This window comes from Spermophilus citellus (genome assembly GCF_964194105.1).
Source record: "Spermophilus citellus genome assembly, chromosome: X".
Lineage (NCBI taxonomy): Eukaryota > Metazoa > Chordata > Mammalia > Rodentia > Sciuridae > Spermophilus > Spermophilus citellus.
In genome coordinates, this window is record NC_138190.1 from 42,541,103 (window position 1) to 42,567,368 (window position 26,266).

The following is a 26,266-nucleotide window of genomic DNA, read 5'->3' on the forward strand; positions in this document are numbered from 1 at the left end:
GGGGTCATTGGAAGGAGGGCGGGAACCAGAACAGAGGAAAGCTTCCGCTTTCATTTCTTTGGTTAAGTCAACCATTCTTATTAAAGGAGTAGCACAGAAGGGTCATTTTCTGTCGGCAAACACTTCCCTAGCGAAGAGTTCACTCATGAGACAGGGATGCCATAATGTCTCACAACAACTGGTAACCCACAGAAGTTTAAAAGGCAGATAGGATGATTTGAAATCTAGTAAAACATTATACTAAAATCCATCTGACCTGTCAGTTTTGTTTTCTTTTCTCCGTTTCCCAAAATCTGAACTTCTGAATTAGGTTCCCCCCCCTCTATTCCTGGCCATTGGTTCCGTCCGAACTTAATACTGACAGGAGGCACGAGCTGCGTCTGCGCATAAAGCTGAAGGGGGGGGTGGGGGGGAGGAACATGGCGCAAGCTCTGTCTGAGGAGGAGTTTCAGCGGATGCAGGTGCCGCTCGCTGTGGGAAAGACCACCGGGCTAGGCGACGAGGGGGAGGGGTATAGAGCGGTCGTGCCACCGGCTCTGAGAATGAGTTGGCTGGAACCGACATTGAGTCTAAGGGATTGATCTGGAGAAGGGAAACTGAGGCTGTGATCGGCGATACTCTTTGATTCTGAGATATTTGGGCTCTGAAGATTAGATTCTGTTAGGCTTGTGGGCAGGGGAGAGTGCCCTTTACTAGGCAATACCTTACTCAGAACTGGGGGGATGAGATCTTTGTGTCTGTGTGGGGGGGATACCATTGGTGGGTGATGATAATTTTGGGCTTTGAAAGAAGGAGATCCTGAGGGCGAAACCATTTTGTCTGGAGAGGAAGGAAGCTGGCGTTGGGCCGTTTGCGTCACGGTGGGGGGAGCCCTTGAGAGGGCAATACCATTACCCTGTGGGAGGTGGGAAGTTTGTGGGAGATACTACTATGCCAGGGGATTGGGGAAAGACCCCAGGTGTGTTCCTGGGAAGTGGAGATACTGTGCCTTTGGTGGTAAGGGATCCTCAAAGGGGCGGTACCATTGGTTTACTAGGGGTGATCCTTTAGGCCTGGGGTAAAGAAGGCCCTGAATGGGTAATACCATCAGTCCCTACGGGTGTGGGGGGGACCAGAGAAGGTAAAAAAGTGGTATCTTGGACTACATGGAGAAAGGATCACTGCACTTTTTGGAGGTATCCTGAATTGGTACTATGATTACTTGATTCTTTTAGGGTGGGAACTCTTGAGAATGGATGAAAGGCCATAGCATTGCTTCAGGAGTGGGCTCTTCTCTAGAGAGTTTCTTGCTGAGAGTCTCTGAAAGGAGAAAATCCTGAGAAGTGTCCTGTGGGTGAAGGACAGGAACTCTGAGAGAGGACAAATAATTCTTTTGGTCCTTGAATGAGGGAAAACAGTTGTTCCTCACTGGGACTCTTGGGGATGAAAGGGTGAGATCTTTGAACCATTAATTGGAAAGACTTCCCTAACCTTCGCAAGGGATCTGAGTAATCCAACTGTCCCACCCAAGGCTTTGTATTTGAGAGACCTTGAAGTGTGTAGAGTCATCCCATTCTACCCCGACTGGGGAGATCTTGTTGGGAGGTGGGAATCCTTGGGTGAGGAAGGTTGATCCTACTGTGCAGTGAGTGAGAGAAAACCATTTCACTCTGTTGAGGAGGAAATCTAAGGGAGTGAAAAGAAGTGTTCCAGTTGGACCAGGACGTGGAGAGGGATCACTGAGTCCTGGTGAAGACAGGGGCAGGAAAAGTTTTATAGAGACGAAACCCTCTGACTTTGAGCAGCGGAAGAGAGGTAGATGTTAGTGTGTTTTGAGGGAGGAAAAAGGTCCTGGTGGGGTAGGGGATAGTGAATGAGTCTGGGACCAACCAGCTTCAGAGCCCTACAGGGTTTGTAGAAAGGACTGTGCTGTTTAGAATGGCCCAAATTTCACTTTTTCTTAATTCTTTTATTTCTCTTATTTCTTTTTCTCTCCTTTTCTGTAATAAGGATTAAACCCAGTGAGCTGCATTCCCATTCCTTATTAATTTGTATTTTGAAACAGCGTTCTCACTAAATTGCTGCTGGTTTCACTAAGTTGCTGAGAATGGCCTCAAACTTGTGATCTCCTGAGTCACTGGGATAACAGGCTTGTGCCACTGCACCTGGCCCTTTCCATTATTATTATTTTTTTTTGATTGTGAGGATTGAACCCAGATAGCCTAAACACTGAGCTACATCCCCATCCCTTTTTATTTTTATTTTTTAGACAGGGTCTTGCTAAGTTGCTTAGTGCCTCCCTAACTTGCTGAGACTGGCTCTGAACTTGTGATCCTCCTGCCTCAGCCTCCTGAGTCACTGGGAGTACAGGCATGGATCATTGGCATGCCCAGCCCTTTCCTTAATTTTTGAAGGGGACCTGGAGATGTTTTGAGAACCTTTGTAGTTATAGGATCCTGGGAATGCTCTTGACTCAATGAAGGTTGGGGAGGAAAATACCAGACCCTCTTCCCTTGGGAAAGAGGTGGGAAGGCAAGCCCTTGTTCCTTGCCCTCAGGGGCCTCCAGGTTTGGTAAGATAGTGTTCAGTGTGTGAAGGAGTCAGCCAAGATGAGAAAGAGAAATTTTATCGCATGTGTGTGGGCCAGTGCTCACTGATGGCTGGAGCGCAGAGTGGATTGGAGGGGTGAGATTGCTTGGGGTTATAAGTGGACCTGGAGGAGGTGGGACAAGGGCTCAGAGCCTGGCAGCTCATTTTAGGATGCAGTATGTTTAAGTAATAAGGAGTGGCTGAGGAAGCACTTGGAGGGTACCAGTCTAATCCATAGGGTTTAGGAGCTCGGTTCCCTTGTGGTGGGGGTGAGAGCACTTTTCCTAAGTTTTTTCCCTTCTTTTTTCCCCAAAGGCTCAGCTCCTAGAACTCCGGACAAACAACTACCAGCTTTCAGATGAACTACGCAAGAATGGCGTTGGTGAGCCAAGAGGGTCTCATTAGGTGGGGGTGAATTTGGGAGCCAGAGGCTGAGATTTTTACCTCAGAGGCCTGGCAGGAGGAGCCTTCAGCTCCTTGCCACTGCCTGAGGTTGCAATTCCCTGCTTTCCTCACACCAGAACTTGTCAGTCTTCGACAGAAGGTTGCCTATCTGGATAAGGAGTTCAGTAAAGCTCAAAAGGTACCTTTCTCCAGCCACCCACTCTCTGCTACCTTTATTTGTCTGATTCATTCATGTAGCCAATGAGCACCTACAGTGAACTAGACTTAATATTAAATGCTGTTTTCATGTAGTTATTTAAATAATTCTCATGGAGATCTCTTTATTTGGCTAGTTTTATCTAAACCTGCTTAATTTATTGATTAACTTAATTTATTCTTATTTCATTCTATGTTCAGTTACTTATTCATTCTTAGTCACTAACTTTTGATTGAATAGTCTAAGTCAATCTGCCTTCAATCTGCATCCCAACTTCTACCCACATTCCCACTTTGTCCCCCTATTTTCCATCCCTATACTGGTCCTGTTGGTAATATAAGACCCAACCCACCTCTTAGATCCCATAAAGATGAGATAGAATATAACCTATTAAAGCTCCTCAAGACATTTAAGATTCTCCTTTGTTTTCTTCACTGCTCTGTCCCCCTTATTACAATGTTATATGTAGTACATGCTGGATAAATATTTGTTGGATGAACACTAATACAGATTGCAGAATATCTCACTGTCAGGAGGCTGGGCTTCTCTTTGTTAGGGTACTAATTCTTCAAACCTGACTATGCCCTCGACTGCTGAGAAGCACTTTCTATGTTCTATAGGAGGGATCCATATAGACATGTTTGGATGATGTAGCAATAAAGCCACAATTTCTGAGCTTGGAAATCCGGCCTGTAAAGGGTTAAATTCTAAGTCACACCTCAACCTCAAGAACATAGAGAAAAGGAAGATTCTTATGTGCTATAGCACCAAAGCAGTATTCTCGTTTGTTCAGTCTCTTATTTACTCACTCATTCATTCTGTTATTCCTATGGGATCCAAATTGTCAAGAAAGTTCTGAGGTTGAAGACAATCTCTCCCTATGACCCATGTCATCATTGTCCTCCATTAACACTAGTCACAGTAGTCTCCATACCTTACTGAGGGTAGGATATATTCATCGCTGTTCACTTTAGCTGTCTTTCCACCCCTCACTTTAGGCACTGAGCAAGAGCAAGAAAGCTCAGGTAAGGGGGCTCATGGTGGGTGAATGTGTCTGAGAGACTCTGTCTAAGTGGGAATATACCTCTGTGTGCTGGGATCTCCTCATACTGGCCTGCCTTTCTCTGTGTGTGCCCTTGCATCTACCATTTCCTCACTGTCATGTATTTCTGTGTCTGTCTTTGTTTTCCTGTATTTGTCTTATATTCTGCCTCTCTGTGTTTTTCTTTCTTTCTCCATTTCTCTCTTTATTCTAATTCTGTCTATTCCTGGCTCTGTCTTCATGTTTCCTTCTCTCTGACTCTTGTTTCTCTCCTCAACCCTCTCTTTGTCTTTCTCCATCCTGTTCTTATCTCTGTCATGGTGTGTCTTTTATGGTTTTTTTTTGTTTGTTTGTTTGTTTGTTTATTTCTCTCTGACTCCTTGTTTCTCTTGCCCATTCCATTTTTTTCTTTTTTTCCCTTTGTTCCTTTATCTCATCCTGACTCATTTCTTACCCTGACTTTCTCACTTCTCTCTCTGATCTGTTCTTTCCCTGGTGATTTCTCCCTGTTCCTGTCTTTTCTTTTTCTTTCTCTCTGATCCTTCTTTCCTTTCCTGTTATTACCTTTCCTTTTATTTTCCTGTACTCCCCCTTCTTTGTCTGTCTCTCCCTCCCTGTTTTCCTTTCTTTCTACTTCCCCATGACTCTCTATCCATCTTTCTCTCTCTCTCATTTTATCCCTCCCTGTATGTTTCTCTCCTGTATCACCCCTTTCTCTGTACCTTATGCTCTTCCCCTACATCATCTTCTTCTGTCTCTTTCTTTGCCATACCTCCTCATCTTTTCTGCCTCTATTGGAGTCCTGGCCTATGTCTGCCACTGCAGGAAGTCGAGGGACTGCTGAGTGAAAATGAGATGCTGCAGGCAAAGCTGCACAGCCAGGAGGAGGACTTCCGTTTGCAGAACAGCACACTTATGGCCGAGTTCAGCAAGGTGCTGGTGCCTGGGATAAATGAGGGAACAGGAATGCTGTGTGTGTGCTTGTGTGCATAAGTGTGTGCAGGGGCTACCCAGGCTGAGACCTGACAACAACTGGTGGTTGGACAGGGTCTGACCTTGGATCACTGTCCATGGTGCTGAAACAAGTCCTGAAATACCCTTGGGGGGGGCAATGATTTGACAGATGGTGCCTTTCACTGTGGTGCAATCAGATGGCTTCAAGCCCTGAGGTCAGCTGGTTCCTGGCCCAGGCACTCCTTTTCTTTGAACTTCAAGTCTCCATAAAATTGGGGCTGACGTATGGAGCATCAGGGTGTTGGGGAATTTTTAGCTAAAATTATTATGCTTAATGTGGGTTGGAAAGGTATTTGAAGTGCTTCCCTTTTGTCTTCCTTCCCTTTGTCTGACATAAGCCGGGGGTTCCACTTCTTCCAGATAATTCATCCTGGATCAGTTAATTCTATATCCTCACTGATTTTAGTGTCCTGGCTGCTTTTGAAACTACTGGGCAGTTGGAGACTTTGTCTTTTTGTTCTCTTATGTATCTTCTGTTTCCATGGCTAATTCTTTGTACATTTTTAGCATATTTTCAGGAAAAAAGTCCCTTGGTAGCAAAAATGGTATTTATAAGGCTCCATCTGATAAAATACTTCTTAATACCTTAAAAAACAAAGCAAAAATCAACCTTTAAGCAAGTATAGTGCCAGGAGAGGCAGTTCAGTGAGCAGTTGTTCCAAACATGTAGTCTGGTACCGGAAGACCCAGATTAAAAACTTTTTTTTCCCCTCAGCACTGAAGATTGAACCTAGGGATACTTTACCACTAGGCTACATCCCTAGAACTTTTTAAATTTTATTATTTTTTTAAAAATTTTGAGTCACAGTCTTGATGAGTTGCTGAGGCTAACCTCAAACTTGTGAACTTCCTGCCTCAGCTTCCCTAGTTAGTGATATTGTAAGTGTGAGCCACCACTCCCAGCTAGGCCTAGATTAAAATCTTGGCTAACTGTGACCATGGTAAAGTCAATTCTCATTCCCAAATGTTTAAATGATGGAAATGATGGTGGTCATGGTGGCTCACGCCTGTAATCCCAGCAGCTAGAGAAGCTGAGGCAGGAGGATCGCAAGTTCAAAGCCAGTCTCAGCAAAAGTGAGGCACTAAGGAACTCAGTGAGACCCTGTCTCTAAATAAAATACAAAATACAGCTGGGGATGTGGCTCAGTGATCAAGTGCCCCTGAGTTCAATCCCTGGAACAAAAAAATAAATGGAAATGATACTGATAACAGTATTTGTCTTGCAGGGCTTTGTGAGGATTAAATGGATAAATGTATGAAAGTCACTTACAACAGTGCCTTGGATGTAATATCAGATATGGAAATGTTAGCTAATGATATTATCCTTCTATTGATTCAGTCTTACTCTAAAATATATTTTATTTTGGCAGTGTTGGGGATTGAACTCAGGGCTTTGCATATGCGAAGCAGGTGCTCTGCCACTGAGTCACATCCCTAGTCCTCTAAAATATTTCTTGATTTTTTTGGAAATCCTAGAGATTGAACCTAGGGACTCATGCGTACTAGACACATACTCTATACAATTGAGCTACATCACCAGCTCTTTCTTGACTTTTTAAGTTTTGATATTCTGGGGTTGGGGATATAGCTTAGTGACAGAACACTTATCTAGCCTGGGTTTGATCCTTAGTGTCACACACAAAAGCCATCAAGTAGATGACTGGGGATATGGCTCAGTAATAAAGCACCTGCTTAGCATGCATGAGGCCCTGGGTTCAATCACCATTACTGAAAAAAATGTTTTATATCCATCCTATGGCCCTTGCCTGCCTCAGCCCTTACTACCTCTCATTTGAGATATATAGCGAGTACTGGGAATTGAACTCAAGGGCACTCAACCCCTGAGCCACATCCCTGGCCCTATTTTGTATTTTATTTAGAGATAGGGTCTTACCGATTTGCTTAGCGCCTCACTGTTGCTGAGGCTGGCTTTGAACTTATGATCTTCCTATCTCATCCTCCCTAACTGCTGGGATTACAGGCATGTGCCACCATGCCCAGCTTTACTTGCTACATTTTTACAGCCTTCTCTCTGGTTTTCTCACTACAAGTTTTTTTTGGGGGGGAGTACGAGGGATTGAACTCGGGGGCACTTGACCACTGAGCCACATCCCCAGCCCTCGTTTGTATTTTATTTAGAGATGGGATCTCACTGAATTGCTTAGTGCCTCACTTTTGCTGAGGTTGGCTTTGAACTCACAATCCTCTTGCCTCAGCCTCCCAAGCTGCTGGGATTATAGACCTGCACCACTGCACCTGGCTTCAAGTTTTTTTATTTATTTATTTTTATGTGGTGGTGAGGATCAAACCCAGTGACTCATTTGTGCTAGGTAAGCACTCTACCACTGAGCCACAACCCTAGCCCTCGAGTTCTTTTTTAATTCTTTTTTAATTCCACATAGGTTGTTTTGACCTGCAGGTCTGCCTCATCACTACTTTAAACATTAACTTCTGGTGCTCCCCACCCCCTAGTTCCATGCCCCTGGTGCTCACATAACCACTGGTCTCACAGCCTTACTTGTCTATGCTTTTTGCCTCCATGGTATCTTGGTTCTGATGGGGTGAGGTAGGTCAGGCATTTTTCCATAAATCTAGCTCATGTTTCCCTGTACTACCCAGGGCTGGGTACTGGACCAGGTGTGGAGACTTCCTTCATAGTCACCTTCCTATTCCTCCCAGGCATTGGAAGTGCTCACAGGGAGGCATTGGGATTGGAAGTGCTCACAGGGAGGCATTGATTGTATCCACCCCTTGTTTGCCAAGATATTTCAGCTCAATTGTTTCTTCAACAAATAGTTATTGAATTCTTGCTATGTTCTGTGTGTTCTGGAAATACAATTGTGAGCAGCACAGAATGTTCTCCACTCTTGCATAACTTACATTCTGGGGATGGGATTAGGAGAAAGACATAACATAATAAGCAAATAAAATTAGTAGGTAGTAATAACTGACATTTATATGGCATTTCCTATGTACCAGTTCCTATTTGAAGTGCTCTACATTATTTATTCATTTTAATCCTAGCAATAGCCTATGAGATATTTTTAGGATCCCTATTTAACAGATGTGGAAAACTGAGCCCCAGGGAGATAAAGTAATTTGTCCCAAGATCACCTGGTTAGTAAATGGCAGAGTATAAATTCATATCCAAGCAGTCTCATTTCAGAATCTGTGCTTGTGACTGTTAAAAAATAAAATTTAATTGTGATTAAAACCAGACAAGAAAGAAGTGAATGCAGTGCTTTGATAGAGTAGAATTTAGATGTTGAGGGATACCAATTTTTTTCTTTTTGGTTCTGTGGATGGAGCTCAGGGCCCTAAGGCTATGCAAGTGGTCTCTCACTGAGCTACATCTCTAGCCCATGGGATACTATGTTAAAGGTGACATCTGAGCAGAACACTAAAGGATGCACAGAAGCCAATCATCTGAAGAACTAGGTGAAAGAAATAGTGTTTGGGATAGAAAATATCCCAGTCAATAAAAATAAAAATTTTCCTGGGCCTCAATGTTATCCCCTGAAAATGGGGACAAGGTATCATCTTGGAACTTCTATGAGAAGTGTATTTCAGTCAGGAAGTGAACAGGGGGCTGGCTTAGTTTTATTTTTATTGTTTACTCTCCAAAGCCAGGAGCTAGCAAGGCAGGAGCTATAAGCAGTGCTGGCCCTGGAAATACTCTTAAAGTTTTCTATGGTGCTTGAGCTGAGAAGGAACTATCCCTGGGCGTAAGACCCAGGACACAGAGCTGTTTATAGAAGTCATGGCATTGGGACTATCCATGGTACTGACAATTTCCAGAGGAGTGTGAGGTCTTAGAGTTTATCTGAGATGTTGGGAATAGGCAAAGGGGAAATTGTTCTCATCATTCTCAACCTTTTTGATTCTGCTAAACAGATGTGTGAATATGAAGTTGTTTAACATCTCTGTGCTTCAGTGTCCTTATCTGTAAAGTGTGAGAGCACCTATGTCATAGGTTCTTTATCGGAATTAAATGAATTATTAACTGCGTGGTCAAGTGCTATATATGTTTCGGTGAATAGTGTTCTGATTTGCTGCTTCTGTGCTTCCTTACTCTTCCCCTGCTCAGCTCTGCAGCCAGATGGAGCAGTTGGAACGGGAGAACCAGCAACTAAAGGAAGGGGCTACTGGAACAGGCACTATCCAAGCTGGACCCCATGTGGATGGGGAGCTGCTAAGATTGCAGGCAGAGAACACAGCCTTGCAGAAGAATGTGGCAGGTATGTAGAGGCTCTCCTGGGTATGTAGGGATCTCAAAACTTGAGTGAAACATAGAAGAATGTCTGCCTCTCAGGGGAAGGAAAAGGGCTTTAGGGCCAGGCTTGGCCTTGCTAAGAACTGCTGTGTGGCTTTGGACAGGCCAGTTTACCTCTCTGAGCCAAAGGGTCCTTATCTGCACAGTATACACAGTGATGGCTGCTACCTGAAAGATGGAAGTAGAAAGAGTTGGTATCAATCTGCATTTGGTTCAGGGCCTAGTCCCTAGCAAATGTTAGAGAGCAGCAGCATGAATGTTGAAAGGGATCTATTTACTAAGTGAAGAAAGTGAATGAAGGAGCTCAGATCATAGGTGGGGTTTGGGATAAAATCTGAAAGACAGTTTGGTATATTGTGGGAAGGTCCTAATGCATGGACTCTTGGTGAACAGCTGGGGCTTGTTTGGTGGTGGATGCTAGTTCCATGATTGGAGGGAGACTTGCTAGAATGTGGATGGGTATTCTGAGTTTATAGTAAGGATTTAGCTATAAGTAGGGGAATAGAGCGTGGCAGACAGGATCTCAGAGGTTGGTAGGATTTGTAAAGGCATGAATGGTGCTTGTGGGCATTTGGAGCAGGGTTTCTGTGACCTGAAGGATTGAAGGCCAGTTTTCCCTCTATTTGAAGCATGGCAAGGAACTTCAGAGACTACCTCATCCATCATAAACATACATAGCACTCCATCATATATTCTTATTCAACCCACTAGCCCTGCAGGAGCGCTATGGGAAAGAGACTGTGAAGTCTTCAGCTGTCAGTGAAGGCCAAGGAGACCCCCCAGGGGGCATCACTCCCACTATCATGGCCCCCATGCCATTGACAGAGGTGGAGCTGAAATGGGAAATGGAGAAAGAGGAAAAGAGATTGCTCTGGGAGCAGCTGCAAGGCTTGGAGGTAAACCTGGGTCTGTTGTGGCTGGGATGTCTGGAGGCAGGCAGATGCCCTGGCTCTGCCTGTGGTCCCACGGAGATGTCTGTGACATCACCATCTCGTGGGCAGAAGGGAAGGGGTGAGGGAGGCAGGAGGACAAGGCAAAGCAGAGGCCTTCCCCTGTCTTTAGTAACAACAAGCCCATCCCTCATCTTTCCTTGCAGAGCTCAAAGCAGGCTGAAACATCCAGGCTGCAGGAAGAACTCGCTAAGGTGGGGCTGCCCAGCTTATTCCTGGCATAGCATAAAGGAGCATTGTGCCTCCCTCAGAGCCTCAGTTTCATCATGGGGGAAGTGGAGAGACTCACACTTATCTTTCAGAGTTACTTTCAATATGGAATGGGCTAATGTGGCCCCACTCTATTTTGTGCATGTCAGGCCCCATCCCTTTTGTCTCCTCCCAACTTTGCCCATTCATTCATTTATCCAAGCATTTACAGATTCCTTATTCTTATTTTAGAACCTAGCGGTCCAGCATTAAGATAACCAGTTAGGATCCTGATTTCTAGGCCTCCCAGACTAACCATTCTAGGGTGTGGCTATTGGCCACTATTTAGAGGACATAAGTGCTGGCCTTTGGAGCCCAAGGGATCTAAATGAAAATAATGCTTTTGCTGCTGACCAGCCAGGCAACTAAATTACTTATGCTTTCTGAGACTTAGTTTCCCAGTTTGTAAGACTGGTCGTAGTCACTTCTCAGGGCTATTTTGAGGATTCCATAGGATAACATAAGTAAATCATGTCTTTCAGAAAGGGTGCAGTGAAAATATTAAGTTAATTTTTGTCGTTGTTAATATAATTGTCATTTTCATCACTTGTCTACTCCCCTTTGTCCCTCCCATCCAGCTCTCTGAGAAACTAAAAAAGAAACAAGAAAGGTACACTTCCTTTTTATATGGTTTTTAGGAGCCTAAAGGGACACTGACTTATAAAACTGACCCATCTATGTCTGTCTTTCTGTGTCCAGCTTTTGCCGTCTACAGACAGAGAAGGAAACACTATTTAATGACAGCAGGTAACTGCCAGGATTGGGAGCACTGGTAGACAGAGACTGTTCCATGCAGAATTACCTGAAGATCACAGGGGCAAAACTAGGAGTTTGAATCTTGAGCCACATCCAGTGTGCCCTATCCCTGTCACCCCCAGGAACAAGATTGAGGAGTTACAACAGCGGAAGGAAGCTGATCTAAAGGCTCAGTTGGCTCGTACCCAGAAACTGCAGCAGGAACTTGAGGCTGCCAATCAAGTGAGAAGCTCAGTCCTGAGATCCCTGGGGTGGGGACTCTTGTTTGGGGAGGTCTGTGGCTCATGGAGACGGGCTGGGCAGTCTGTAGTATTTCCTATGTTGGAAATTCAGAGATTGGATGGGCCTAGGCCTTCCCCAGGAGGTAGAAAAATAGGACCTTAGGAGCCCCAAGAGTTCTAAGATTTGGGATAAGGGTCTGTATGGATCAGAGGCCCTGGGACTGAGGACTTGGGGGATTGTGTATCACAAGTTCATATCAGTCTGAAACTACCACTGGGGTTTAGGACCAGTAATAGGTGTGAGTCTGAACTTCCTGGAGACTGGGTGATGTTGAGACCTTTAAGAGTAGGGGTGTCAGTAAATTTGGGATCTCCAGAGGCCTAGGGCATGGGACAGTTGGTACTAGAGGTGTAGTGCATTTGAGACTCTCAGGGTCTGGAGGTTAGTTTGGGTCTAAGGTGTTTAGGAAGTGGAGTTGCATGGGCTAGGTGGTCCTGAGACCCCTGGGGAAAGTGAACAAAAAGCTGGTCAGTCTGAGACCTTCAGGGGCTGGTATAAAAGTCTAGGTGGTTCTGTGGCTCTTGATGGTTGGGGGCTGGCTGACTTTAAAGCCTCTAGGTTTTCTTCTAGAAGGGGTAAGTCATAAGTCCATTGGAGAAGGGAATATGGTGGTTCATGGTACTAAGGCCCCTAGAAACTGGGAATATGGGAGCTATTACAGGAGTCTAAGTAAGGCTGAGATGCCCCAGGACCTGGTAGTGATCTGTCTCTGAAGATCCTCAGAGAGTGGGGACTAGAGTAATGGGTGGTGGGAGTAAGTCTGAGACTTCTCTAGGAGCTGGAAACTAGGAGATTGTATGAACTTGAGACCTCTAGAGTCTGGAACTAGGAGTTTGTGTGGATCCAAAACCCTTGGAAACTTGAGACATGGGGGTTTTAGTGTTTCTGAAACCCCTGGTAGTCAGGGCCTGGAGTCTGAGTAAAGCTATTGTTCCTAGATATTGACCACATCTGTGATTCCTGGGGTTTGTATGCATCTTGAAAATCTGGGGCTCCCAAGCTGGAATCTGAGTTAGTGTAAGACATCTTATGGATGGGAGCTAGGGGAGTTTGAGTCCTCCAAGAGCTAAGACCAGGAGCTTAGGTGTATCTGACATGCTTGAAGGATGGGATAGAGGGTACAAGAGTGTCTAAGGCCACTTCAGGTTGTGACCTGGAGTCTGGTGAACCTGACATCCTTGATGGGTAGTCCAAAACTCACAAGTGCTGGGGACACACTGTTGGTTACTCAAAAGGGAGTCTGTATGGTTATATGTACCTCAGTTGTGGCTGAGGTCTGGAATGGGCTCCCCTGACCTCCTGGTACCCACAGAGCTTGGCAGAGTTAAGAGATCAGCGGCAGGGAGAGCGCCTGGAGCATGCAGCAGCTTTGAGGGCCCTACAAGATCAGGTACGTTGTACTGGGTGGGTTTGGGGATCTGAGGTTGAGGGAGTTGGCAGCCTGAGTGAGTGGGTGCTACACAGGTAGGCAGGTCCCTGGGGTCTTTCTTCTCCTAGTCCTGGTCTGTGGTCCGTGTGTCTGTCTGTTTCCTTTCTTTCTTGGCTGCGGGTAGGTCCTGCCTTCCTGTTCTGGACCCGCTCTCACCTGTCGTGGGGGTGGGGCCAGGTGTCCATCCAGAGTGCAGATGCGCAGGAACAAGTGGAAGGGCTATTGGCTGAGAACAATGCCTTGAGGACTAGCCTGGCTGCCCTGGAGCAGGTACAGGACACATGAGAGCCCTTGCTGATCCCTCCTCATTCTCCCATCTCTCTTCTTTCTGGTCCATACCCAGGCAGGGTGTTTGGATACCATGCTGTTTTCTGGTACCTGTTTCTGTTTTTGTTTTCTGTTGGCTCCAGCCCTCTTCTCTCTAGTCATCCATCCTTGCTTCTCTGACATTCTAGTTTCTCTCCAGTAAAGTGAATGAAATACAATAATCTTAAGTGTATAACTCAGTGAATTCTCTCTCTCTATCTCTCAGTCTTCCTATTTCTCTGTCTCCACGTAGCCACCTCCCAGATCAAAAAATAGTGTATTTTCAGTATCCTAGAAGGTCCCCTTTACCCTTTCCAGTCAATACTCCCTCAGAAATAACCATCATTCTGACTTTAGCAACATAGATTCACTTCATTGGCTCTTACTTTATATAAATGGAATCAATGTTACTTTGTCTTTGGCTACTTTCTGGCACCTTTGTATACATGAGGTTTATCCAAATATAGCTTGGGTTTGTTCTTTTATCACTGTGAAGTACTCCATTGCATGAATATACCACATTTATACATTATCCTCACTGTTTTTCTTTTGAAATTTTCTCTCATTCTACTTTTCTTCATGCCTTTCTGGAACTGAGAGGCCCATGCCTCATGCCTGGGTCCCTGGGGCCCCTTCACTCCATATCCCATCACCACACTTTCTGCAGATCCAAACAGCAAAGACACAAGAACTGAATATGCTCCGGGAACAGACCACTGGGCTAGCAGCTGAGTTACAGCAGCGGCAAACTGAGTATGAGGATCTCATGGGACAGAAAGATGACCTCAACTCCCAGCTTCAGGTGATACTTCTGGCTCTGGTCTGTCTTACAGTTCCCTAGTACTGGTTCAGTGGAATCCCCAAGAGGTGCAGTAGGGAGACTATATAGTCAGGAGGACCTAGATTCCAGGCTGTTTCCCTGACTTTATTAGTATCCATATGTCCTGGCACAAATCATTTTGCTTCTCCGAAGCTGGGCCTCTTCAGTTCATTAGGATATACATTCTGATTCCATAGTATAGATTATGTGTCTTTTATCCAACCTGTTTGGGATTAGAAATGTTTCAGATTTCTGATTTTGGGGATTTTAGAATATTTGCATATACTTACCAAGATGTATTGGGAATAGGACCCAAGTCTAACCACAAAATTCATTTGTTTTGTATATACCTTATACATATAGCCTGGAAGTAGTTTTATATCATATTTTTAGTACACCTGTATTTTTCCCTTGGGGGAGACAGATCTTGCTATGTTATCTAGTCTGGCCATGAAATTGTAATCCTCCTGCCTCAGCCTTCTGAGTAACTTGGATTATAGGTATGTACTACTGTGCCTGGCTTGTACCTGTGTTTTTCTATTTTTTAATAAACTTTTTAAATTTATTTATTTATTTATTTTTTTAATTGAAATTTTTTTTTAAATTGTAGATGGACACAATACCTTTATTTATTTGTTTGTTTATTTATTTATTTATTTATTTTTATGTGATGCTGAGGATCGAACCCAGTGCTAGGCGAGTGCTCTATCACTGAGCCACAACCTCAGCCCCACATAAGAGGGAAGTTTAAATCTCTTTCATGTAAAACTCCAAGTAGGTTGTTTAAGGATGAGTGATGGCTCTGCAATCATCAGTGACCCTCATTCTTTTTCTATTGCTCTTCTCCCACCTTCAACACAAGACTTCTATCTTGGCATTCAGGGTGGTTGCTCAAGCTCCTCCACCATCATTTTTGCATTCCATCTTGAAGGAAGAAGGAAATAGGGCAGGGAATAGTATTCCCCTTTCCTTTAAGAGCACTACCTGCCAGGCATGGTGGCGCACACCTCTAATAGCAGCTACTTGAGAGGCTGAGGCAGGAGGATCCCAAGCTTGAAATCAGCCAGGGAAACTTAGTGAGATCCTGTCTTAAAATAAGATAAAAAGGGCTGGGGAATGTAGCTTAGTGTTTGTCTAGTATGTGCCAGGCCCTGATCTCAATCCCCAGTACCAAAAAAAAAACGCATAACCTAAGTTACATCAACCAATTTCATACATAAAAAGTAATCACATGAGTTGAGAGTAGTGACACCAGCCTGTAGCCCAGCTACTTGGGAGGCTGAGGCAGGAGGATCCCTTGAGCCCAGGAGTTTGAGGTCAGCTTGGGCAACATGGCAATACCCTGTCTCATAAAATAAAATAAGAAAAAAATCACATGGATACACCTAACTTTGAAGGAAGAGGGGTAATGCTTGCTAGACCATCATGTACCCAACCACAAACTCTGTTGCTAGGAATGTATGGGAGAATAAATATTGGGGAGCAACTAGTTGTGTAGAGGTTGAGATTATAACACTCACTTGACCAATGGAAAGGGAGATGATCTACCAGAAGCATCCCAGGTAACCAGCACCTACTAGCTCTTCATCAAACTCATCCCCTTTGTTCCTGCATTAGGAGTCATTACGGGCCAATAGTCGCCTTCTGGAACAACTTCAAGAAATAGGGCAGGAGAAGGAGCAGTTGATCCAGGAACTCCAGGAGGCTAGGAAGGTAGGGCACCATGGAGAGAGGTGGAGGGACTGGCTCAGTCCAAGGAAATTGGGGGATGTAATATGTTCAAATCCATGGGAATGAGGGGGGGAAGAAAATGACCCATTTTCTGAGGATGGGAGAGTGACTCAGCCAAATTGATTGGACTGAGAGAGGGGTGTCTGGCTAATTCCTTGGCCATGGGGACAGGGTGGTGGCCCTTTTCCAGTATTAGGGAAGGAGGTTGATTGCCATCCTTCTGGCCCATCCTTCTGACCCCCCCCCCCCAGAGTGCTGAGAAGCGCAAGGCAATGCTGGATGAACTAGCAATGGAGACGCTGCAGGAGAAGTCTCAGCACAAGGAAGAGCTGGGAGCAGTCCGACTAAGGCATGAAAAGGAGGTGCTGGGGGTGCGTGCCCGCTACGAGCGTGAGCTCCGAGAGTTGCATGAAGACAAAAAGCGGCAGGAGGAGGAGCTCCGTGGGCAGATCCGGGAGGAGAAGGTGGGTGGGTAAATTATAATGCCCTTCCTCCTCCAAACCTTGGGGACCACAGTGTTGTTGATGAGCCAATGAATGGCATGTGTGAGGTGCCTGGTCCTCAGCCTACCTTGCCCTGGATGCCCCTTCCAGGCCCGAACACGGGAGTTGGAGACTCTCCAGCAGACAGTGGAAGAACTTCAGGCTCAGGTACACTCCATGGATGGAGCCAAGGGCTGGTTTGAACGGCGCTTGAAGGAAGCTGAGGTGAGTTGGTGGTGCCCAGTGAGACATAGAGGCTGCTTATGGGGCACCCAGGCCAAACCAGGGTGCAGAAGTGGTCAGGACCTAGAACTTTCTGAGACGTCCTGGACTTGTGTCTATAGCCACAGTCCTGCTGGCTTAATAGCAGCCTTCTAGAGTAGACCAAGGAATGGCCAACAGACAAGGCAAAATGTTAGGTGTGCAGTGCCACCCCGCCTTTGTGCAGATTTGAAAAGGCACCTGCTCTTCCTGGAATTTTACTTCTATCAGGAAATTGTTGTGATATACTGATTTGATTTGAACAGGAGCTTTTATTGCCATTTTCTGGAAAACTCAGGACAATACATAAGAGGAAATGTCAAGCAGCAGTGAAGAGCACAGACCAGAGCCAGTTTGCCTGGGTTTGAATTCTGGCTGGGCCATTTGCTAGCTGTGTGTCCTTGGGCAAGTTATTTGACCTCTCTGTGACCTGTTCTCATATTTGGTAGAAAAGGGATAACAATAGGGTCTGGGGGTGTAGTTCAGTGGTAGAGTATTTGCTTAGGGTGCATGAGGACTTCGTTCAATTCCCAGCATAAATAAATAAATAAATATAATGCCTACTGTCTAGGGATTATGGGAGAATTAGGGAAGATGAGTTAATATATGTAAAACCCTTTGAATATTCCTGGCATGTAGTAAGTGTTATGTTATGTGTTGTTAAATAAAAGAAAATGTAAATGCAAATCTAGAGTTATATGAATGGCACAGGCTTAAATGTAACACTTCTGCCTAAGGGCATGTGGTGTTTTCCTGCAAGAAGTTCTTTTCTGCATGCCTGAAGGGCCCCACTGCAGTATACCTTTAAACTGGGCATAATGTCTTCTGGGGGGCTGTGGCCAGACCCAGGACTTGTCTTGTAGGAATCTTTACAGCAGCAGCAGCAGGAGCAAGAGGAAGCCCTAAAGCAGTGCCAGGAGCAGCATACTGCTGAGTTGAAGGTGCTTCTCCTTTGATGATGTTCCTCTTTCGGGGTACTGAAGGGCCTTCAAGGGAGTACAGAGGCTTCCCAATCTGCAGCCTGAGCTACTCTCTGCTTTGCAGGGCAAGGAGGAGGATCTACAGGGTCTACGCGATCAGCTCCAGCAGGCCCAGGAGGAGCGAGATGGCCACTTGAAGACTATTAGCAACCTGAAGCAGGTCAATGGTCCCTCTATGGCCCCAGACACACCCTTGGGTAAAGAGGGGGTGTGCTGCAGGCAGCTGTTCTGGCATCTGTCAGCCATGCTGCCTTTACCTGACAGGAGGTGAAGGATACAGTGGATGGGCAGCGGATCTTGGAGAAGAAGGGCAGTGCTGCGGTAAAATGGGGAGGTCCCCTCGTACAGCCCTTTCCTGGCATGTATGCCCTTCCTTTCCCTATGGGCCCCCTGGCCCTCAACCCTCATCTTCCCCCTGTCCCTGCACAGCTGAAAGACCTCAAGCGGCAGTTGCACCTGGAGCGAAAACGGGCCGACAAGCTGCAGGAGCGGCTGCAGGACATCCTCACCAATAGCAAGAGCCGCTCTGGTGAGGCACCAGGACAGGAAGAGAAGGCTACGGTGCAGGGTAGCCAGGGCCTGGGCATATGGGTCCCGGGGCCTTCTTGCACCCCCGTTGATCCTGCTCTCTGGCTTCTTCTGTCCCTCTTGAACTCTTACCTGTTTTCTTCTGTTTCTCTCTTTCTTTCTCTCTCTCTCTCTCTCTCTCTCTCTCTCTCTCTCTCTCTCTCTCTCTTTGTTTTCTCTGTTGTCTCTCCATGTTTCTGTGTTCCATTTGTTCCCTTTCCTCTTAGTTTGCCTTTATCTCCCTGCCTGCCTTCTTTCTCTACATCTCTCCTTTTCTGTTCCCCACTTTTTATTCTTTTTTTTTTTTAGAGAGAGTGAGAGAGGGGAGAGAGAGAGAGAGAGAATTTTTTTAATATTTATTTTTTAGTTCTCGGCGGACACAACATCTTTGTTGGTATGTGGTGCTGAGGATCGAACCCGGGCCGCACGCATGCCAGGCGAGCGCGCTACCGCTTGAGCCACATCCCCAGCCCACTTTTTATTCTTTCTGTCCATTTATCTCATTCTTTCTCTATCCCCTCTCTCTGTCTGCATTCCCACTACCCCCACGTACACACTCCTATACCTCACTCAGTGTTTCTAAATCTGTTGTATCCATTCTCTCCTTCTATAAATGTCCACAGTCAAGTCCAGGGTTCCCGAAACAAAGCCCCCTGATTTGCTCCCCTCTAGGAACTCCCAGTGGAGCTAGGGAGACAGACATCCATGCAAGCGGCAACATTGTACTGTTTTATTATACAACCAAATCCAATTCATGTTATTTCTGCCACTTAAGGCAAAGACAGACATAAAAATTAGGTTTGTATTTGCCTTTTTTGGATGGGGGTGGCCTATAAATACATTGAAATAAGTAAGATGCAGTGATGACTCTGTTGCATCTCTCAGACCATAGCCTCAGAGAAAACTCGCTCTCTTGTTCTCCCACTCAGGGTACATGTGGAACCTCACTCAGCACCCCACCCATGCTAGAGAGCCCTTGGGGTGTGCTATTAACATACCCTTCCTGACACTGAGAAACAGCCACAAGAGCAGTGGCACAAATTCAATGCCCATGTTTTAAGTACATGGCAAAATGAATGTTATCTCATTTCAAATCAATTTCTCTGTGAGGTACTCAGTTTCCTGAAGTCACCTCTTTATAACAGGAATTTTGTTTCTGTTTCTGTTTTGTTACAAATTAAGAGGCACAGAACAGATTAGAATGGTATACCATACCTCCATCTTGTCCATTAAATGGAACTGAGATCTAGTGCATGGCTATGAGTCTGTCTCCATCATTTTCTTTTTCTTAACAGTCTTGGGGTTGGACACAGGGGTGCTTTTACCACTTAGCTACATTGCCAGCCCTTTTTATTTTTTATATTGATACAGTTTCTCACTAAATTGTTGAGGGTCTTGCTGAATTGGTGATGCTGGTTTCAAACTTGTGATCCTTCTGCCTTACCCTTCTGAGTCACTGGGATTATAGATGCATGCCACCAAGCCTGGCTTCTCCATCATTTTTCTCTGCTCCATGTCTTTTGCCAGGGTCTCTGATCGTCTCCATCATCTGCTCTAACTTCCTGTCCCTCTGGGGATTTCTCTGTGTGTGAGTGTGCCCTATGCCCTCTCCAGGGTTCTGTTTTCCTTTCTTCATGCCCAACTCTGAGTGCTAATACTACTTGAGGCCCAGGTATCCCCTATTTCTCCTGGCCTCTTTCACCTTGGCTCTCTTTTATTGTGTGTATTTGCCAACTGAGACAGCTGTTTTTTTTTTTTTTCACTGTCTTTCCCTGTCCTGTCTGCTTCTGACTTTCCCATGCCCTAGTGTGTCTCTTTGCCTCCTTCCATCTCTCAAATCTATTTTCTGCCTCTTCCTGCCAGTTGGTGCCCTGGGACCCAGGGGGATGGGCTCAGTTTCTCTTCCCTCCACTTTCCAGGCCTTGAGGAGCTGGTTCTTTCTGAGATGAACTCACCAAGCCGGACCCAGACAGGAGATAGCAGTAGCATCTCCTCCTTCAGCTACCGGGAGATCTTGCGGGAAAAGGAGAGCTCAGCTGTTCCAGCCAGGGTAAGGGACAAGGAAGAGTGTGCAATCCCAGTTTTTCCTGCCTCAAATCTGGAATTGGGGCATCCCCCTATTTTTTCCCTCAGCTGCAGCCATCTACTCTGAGTCTAGCACAAGCATTTTTGTTTTCCTTCTTGGTGCTAGGATTTGAACCCAGGGCGTTGGGCATGTCAGCACATGCTCTACCACTGGAACTACAACCCAATCCCCTGGCACATGCATTTTTTTTTTGACAAGTTCTTCCCAATCTCATCAACTTGGATTGTTACATGGGGGACAGGCCAATCGTTTTCTCTCTTTGACCATCATGTTTCAGCATTTGTCAGCTAATTCCACCTTTCTGGGAGCCATAAAGTATGTGTTGTGTAGTAAGTGTATCTACCCATGTAGGAGGTCCCTTCTTCCAAATCACACTTATTATTCATTATTATTGCTATCTGTTATGTCAGTTTCCTTGCTAGCCAGTTTTATTTGGAATTTTTTTTATCATTCCATAAATAGTATGTGTACATTATAGAATTTAAAAAAAAAGTTGGTATGGTGGTGCATTCCAGTAATCCCACGTACTCAGGAGGCTGAGGCAGGAGGATTAAAAGTTCAAAGCTAGCCTCAGCAACTTAGTGTGGTGCTGTCTAAAAATAAAAAAGGACTGGGGATGTAATTCAATGGTAAAGTGTCCCTGAATTCAATCCCTAGTACCAAAAAACAAAGAAACAAAACAAAACAAAAACAAGTGAGTAAAGATTTTACCACCCAAAGGTCATTATTATAAATTCTCAGTTCAAGTTGGGCACAGTGTTGCCCATCTGCAGTTCCAGCTATTCAGAAGGGCAAGGAAAGATCATTTGAATCCTGGAATTCAAGGCAAGCCTGAACAACATAGTGAAACCTTGATCTAAATAAAAACTTAGTTCATACCTTCCAGATCCCTCATTTTAAAATCCTAAATGGCACTAAGAACATGTTTTGGTTCACCTGGTTTCTACCTTCCCCATTTTAAAAATTTTCATCTTATCTAATACTCTAGTTTACCTTAATCATATTTTTCTAGTTGGCCCCAAAATGTTCTTTGTTGCTGTTTCTGAAAACTGAAAATCAGCATTCCATTTCAGAGCACATGTTACATCATCTCGTTATTTTCTCCCCCTTTAATCTAGTGTGGTACTGGGGATTCAACCCGAGCCACTGACGTGAGCACTGAGCCACATCCCTAGCCCTTCTTATTTTTGAGAAGGGGTCTTGCTACATTGCTTAGGGCCTTGTTAATTGCTCAGGTTGGCCTTAAACTTGTGATTCTCCTCAGTCTCCCAAGTCTCTGAGATTACAGGCAGCACCATCATGCCCAGCTTTCTTTTGGTCCCTTTTTTGTGACATCATCTTGGGAACAAACCAGGCCAGTTGACTTATAAGAAGTGTCCTACCTTTTGAATTTTTTTACTTGTTTACTAGTGGTGCTTTTTCAGCTTTCACCTCCATTTCCTGTTGGCTAAAAGATCTCATTTGCTAATGTATCTCCCTTAATTTTCTCAGTAAGGCTCTGATTTGGTAGTTATTCTCTACCTGCCTTTAGACCAAGGGGAACACAGAGTTTCTGAGGGTGCCAAGACTGACCAACAGCTCCAGCCACAGGGCCCACACTTTCCCATCCAACTCCAGCTCCTGACTTGTGTCTGGGGTGGGCAGTGATGAATCTGGGGCTGGTCACTATCTCCTCTTCCTTGCAGTCCTTATCCAGTAGCCCTCAGGCCCAGCCCCCTCGGCCAGCTGAACTGTCAGATGAGGAAGTGGCTGAGCTCTTCCAACGGCTGGCAGAAACACAGCAGGAGAAATGGATGCTAGAGGAGAAGGTACTGTCTGTCTCTCTGCTTATCCCCATTTGAAGTGCTCTTGGCCAGGCAGTGAGGAGGGTGTCTGGTCAGGCCCTCCTCCTCTCCTCATGGGTGATCATGTGCAGTTGAGGGGTCTGATGTGGGATGGGCTATTTTGCAGGTGAAGCACCTGGAGGTGAGCAGTGCTTCCATGGCAGAGGACCTCTGCCGGAAAAGCGCCATCATTGAGACCTATGTCATGGACAGCCGAATCGGTCAGTGCCCCCTCCCCTGTCCTCACCCCTTGCCATCCAGCCTTTACTTGGCTCTCCAAGTACTACTTTAGTCATTTTCCATGTATGCTGTGGCTTTTCTCTTCTTGGAACTCAGTGCATCTATTAACAAAATTACAACCCATGGAGAGGATAGCAAGGAAACTGTCTTTTTATCTTTCTTCCTCCCCTTTTCTGTGTGCCTGTTATTCCTTTACTCCCCATTCCTCTAATGTGCTTCTCTGGTCTTCTGTCTCCTTTCTTTTCACCATGTCTCGGCTTCCTCCCCTCTCTCCCTTCTGTTTTCTCCTTGTATCTTTTTTTTTCTGACCCTTCTCCTTCACCTTCTCTTACTGGCTATATTGTTCTGCCTCCACAAGTTTTAATTCTCTGTATTTTTATTCTTTTTGTGGTTCTGATCTCTTCTCCCTCCTTCCTCACCCTCTCTTCCTCTCCCACCTGTCTCCTACCTTCTCTCCCCTTTGCTCTTCCTTTCTGTCTTTATTTCTTTTGCTCCTTCTTTCAAACCTTCTTCTCCCCCCGATTTTTCCTTAGCAGAACAATACCTACTGGCATGTGCTGAGGGTTTACTGTGTGCTCTATAATTTGCATGCAGTCATGCATCTTTCCAACTCCATGATTTAGATATTTATCCCCATTTTCAGGGTCACATCGCTAATAAGTGACAAAGCTTGGTTTCACATGTCAAAGTCTCCACCCCCCTACATAACATGGCTTCTCTCCCTCCCCTCTGCTCTGTTCCCCTCTTTTCTCCTCTGGCTCTGCCCATCTCTCCTCCGGCTCTGCCGAGGGGGTAGTGCTCAGCTTGGGCCCTTGCAGATGTGTCTGTGGCAGCAGGCCACACAGACCGCAGCGGGCTGGGCAGCGTCCTGAGAGACCTAGTGAAGCCAGGAGACGAGAACCTTCGGGAGATGAACAAGAAGCTGCAGAACATGCTGGAGGAGCAGCTCACCAAGAATATGCACTTGCACAAGGCGAGTGTAGCCTACTAGCCTCCCCATCTATCTAACCACATGTCTCCCTAGCCACAGAGCCCCAGGTCTTCTGCCAGTCCCTGTAGTCACTTACCCAAGTAGTCACTTTGTCCTCCCAGCCATTCTCCTACTCTTATATACACCACCCTTTCATGCTCCCATCTTTCATCTTTGGGTCAACTTATTATTCTTTGACTCGTCTCTCTTTTCTTCCACCTACCCATCCATCCATCTATTTATCCACCCACCCAACCATTTATTCATCTGTCCATATACCTACTCTTTTACCTATCTAATCATCTTTCCCAGGTCTTCAGACCATTTCCTGACCTATCCTTCTCTTTCCTCACTCACCCATTGTCTTACCTTGCCAACCTACCAGATGACTTGCCTCCCTACCTGTTGTCCTCCCTATGGCCTCTTCACAATGCATTTGTGCACCTGTTTGCCTGCCATAGATCCCTGATGTGTTTACCTACATGTCCATTGGCCCATCTCTTTCACCCAAATATTTCCCCCATCTCTGGGGGATTCATAAAGGAGTCAGACCCAGCTCCTACCTTGGAGAAGCAAGTTCACATTTAGTAGAAGACAAGGTGGTGAGGGTGACAATTATATCCTCTGGCAGCACTGGGCCACAGCAGGTGACCCACTACATCTCCTTAGCTCCCATCTTCTCCATGCCCAGCCTTCTGTTGAAGGCTCTGTGAACTCCAAGAACCTTCCCAAACCAGGCCAGACACCATTGGAAATGAAGGAGCCTCCCCTACCTACTTCTCTGGCCCATTATGGCTTTTTTGTTTCTTAGGACATGGAAGTTCTGTCCCAGGAAATTGTACGACTCAGCAAGGAGTGCGTGGGGTCACCTGACCCAGACCTAGAGCCTGGAGAATCCAGCTAAAGACCTGCAGGCTGCATTCACTCCCTCCCCTTGTCACCTCCCAGGATGCTACTCCCTTGGGCTATGGAGGGAAATGGGGGCTGACACCCAAATCTAGTAGTTTGGGAGACTGGACATTAAAGGGGCTAGAGGCCTGATGGCTGGTGTAAATGACCTGGTCAGGGCAGAGGGCCCCCCCCCCCCCGGGAGTGGGAATCTCCAGGGAAGGGGTAGGGATTTCTCCTTGGCCCAGGCTCCCAGGGAGATCTGCCTCCATCTCTGCATGAGCTCTCCCTCCCAGAGACCAACACTTTTTTATTTTATTTTATTTTTTAATTTATGTCTGAAAGCCTGACTACTCTGCACTTGGGATTGGGGGTGTTGGGTGGGGGTGTGGTCTGTGTTCAGCGTTCTAGCAACAGCAACGTGTATGTGTGTGTGCGCGTGTGTGTGTGTGTATAAAGGCTGTGCAGCCAAAATACCATCTGGCCAGACGGGCCCACCCACTGACTGTCTGGTCTCATTTTTTTTTTTCAATCAAGGGGGATGTTCTGGGGGTCAGAAGGTCACTCTGTTGCATTGGGGAGGGAGTTCTATGACTGCAACTTTATTATTTCCTCCAACCTCAACTCACTTGTCACCTGACCAACCTCTCAAACTAAGTGGAGCATAAATATCTGCAGATATATGTATGTGGGTAGATGTGCGTGGGTTTGTGGTATAGATCAGTGGACAGATGGGAGGATGGATAAGTGGTTGGATGGACTGATGATAAATAAGTGGAAGTTTGCATGGATCAATTTTGGCTAAGTTGGGAAATGGATGGGTGGATTGGCGGATGAATAAATGGATAGATGGATCAGTAAGTGGATAGCTAGAGAATGGATAAGTGGATATATAAATGGACAGATGATGTATAGATGGACAAATGGTTGAGTGGATGAATTGAGTATGTAGCTGGATGGTTGGATTTATGAACAGGTTGGGAATAAACTCTTGGATGAATAAGGGACTATATCGGTGGATAAGCTAACAAATAGGGAGGGTAAAGAGTGGGTGCATAAGTGATGAGTGATTGGACAGATGAATGGATACTGATACATATGGATAGGTTGGTGAATAGTTGGATAGGGTGAACATACAGATGGATGAGCAAGTGGGTTGGTGGATTAATGGCTAAATAGGTGGAGGGGTGGGTAGAGTGATTGCTTATGTAGATGGGAGGGTGGACAAATCAAGAGTGTAATAAGTGAGCAAATGGAGGAATCCAATGGGTTGGTAAATGGATTGAAAGGCTACACACTTCCTGTGTTACTGTGCCCTCATCACACAACTTTAGTTATCTAAGATTAGAAATCATCTGTGCCAGGCCCTGGGTCATCCCCTTTCACATCATTTCAATTAATGCTCCAAATGACATTGTCAAGTAGGGATAACTCCATTCTGACAGCCAAAGAAACAATGCAAGGCATTTCTCAAGGACATAGCAAATGTGGCAAAGTTTTGAGTTTGAACCCACCTATGCCTGCCATAGACTCTTCATACTCTGTGCTCCTGCCAACCAGGAGCAGAGCCCTCTAGAGGATGTGATGTGATTTGCAGTCACTGGGTGTGCACAGATAAGGGCTCCTGCCCCCTTGGCATGAAACCTGCTTGGACTGGGGGGTGGGGCCTGAATTGTCCCTGTCTGCACTCCCTGTACCCCACATTTCATATCGCAAGACAGTGGAAAATGCATGCTCCAGTCCCATGATAGAAGTTTAAAATTGGGGCTGTGGCACACTCCTAGGGGGTGGCTTTAAAGGCCTGTCCATCTGGAGAGAGACAGCCCCCATCAATAACCCTCGCACCCCAGTTTCTCCTGCCCTTCCACAGCCTGGGGGGCAGGGAGGGGACACAGCGCTGCATCATTCCCCATGGCACTCCGCTCTGGGGCCATTAACAGACGCCTCC

The 26,266-nt window shown here is 45.8% G+C and overlaps 1 protein-coding gene across 2 annotated transcripts; it reads left to right on the forward strand.

Annotated features, from left to right (window-relative positions):
* The first annotated feature begins 381 nt into the window (after positions 1-381).
* On the forward strand, positions 382-24,820 carry GRIPAP1 (GRIP1 associated protein 1). Of its 2 annotated transcripts, XM_081276829.1 has the most exons (26): positions 382-461; positions 2,884-2,950; positions 3,090-3,151; positions 4,168-4,194; positions 5,037-5,144; positions 9,313-9,463; positions 10,210-10,394; positions 10,595-10,642; positions 11,276-11,307; positions 11,397-11,444; positions 11,576-11,675; positions 13,048-13,125; positions 13,342-13,434; positions 14,138-14,272; positions 15,908-16,003; positions 16,273-16,485; positions 16,615-16,728; positions 17,628-17,705; positions 17,809-17,904; positions 18,009-18,065; positions 18,174-18,273; positions 20,231-20,361; positions 22,083-22,205; positions 22,348-22,441; positions 23,279-23,433; positions 24,242-24,820. In XM_081276829.1, exons 1-26 carry the CDS (start codon positions 420-422, stop codon positions 24,332-24,334), a joined length of 2,526 nt encoding a protein of 841 aa, XP_081132955.1. In that variant the 5' UTR covers positions 382-419; the 3' UTR covers positions 24,335-24,820. The 2 variants fall into 2 exon arrangements, with proteins under 2 accessions (XP_081132955.1, XP_081132954.1); XM_081276828.1 differs by lacking the exon at positions 13,342-13,434 and having other exon boundaries at positions 391-461.
* Positions 24,821-26,266: the final 1,446 nt, after the last annotated feature.

What these genes read in the sequence shown, in the direction of transcription:
- GRIPAP1 (XM_081276829.1), top strand. Translation starts at nt 420, where the DNA reads ATGGCGCAAGCTCTGTCTGAGGAGGAGTTTCAGCGGATGCAG. An exon ending in ACTACGCAAGAATGGCGTTG is followed by an intron (nt 2,951 to 3,089) that starts GTGAGCCAAGAG and finishes TCCTCACACCAG; the next exon opens with AACTTGTCAGTCTTCGACAG. An exon ending in CAATAGCAAGAGCCGCTCTG is followed by an intron (nt 18,274 to 20,230) that starts GTGAGGCACCAG and finishes TCCACTTTCCAG; the next exon opens with GCCTTGAGGAGCTGGTTCTT.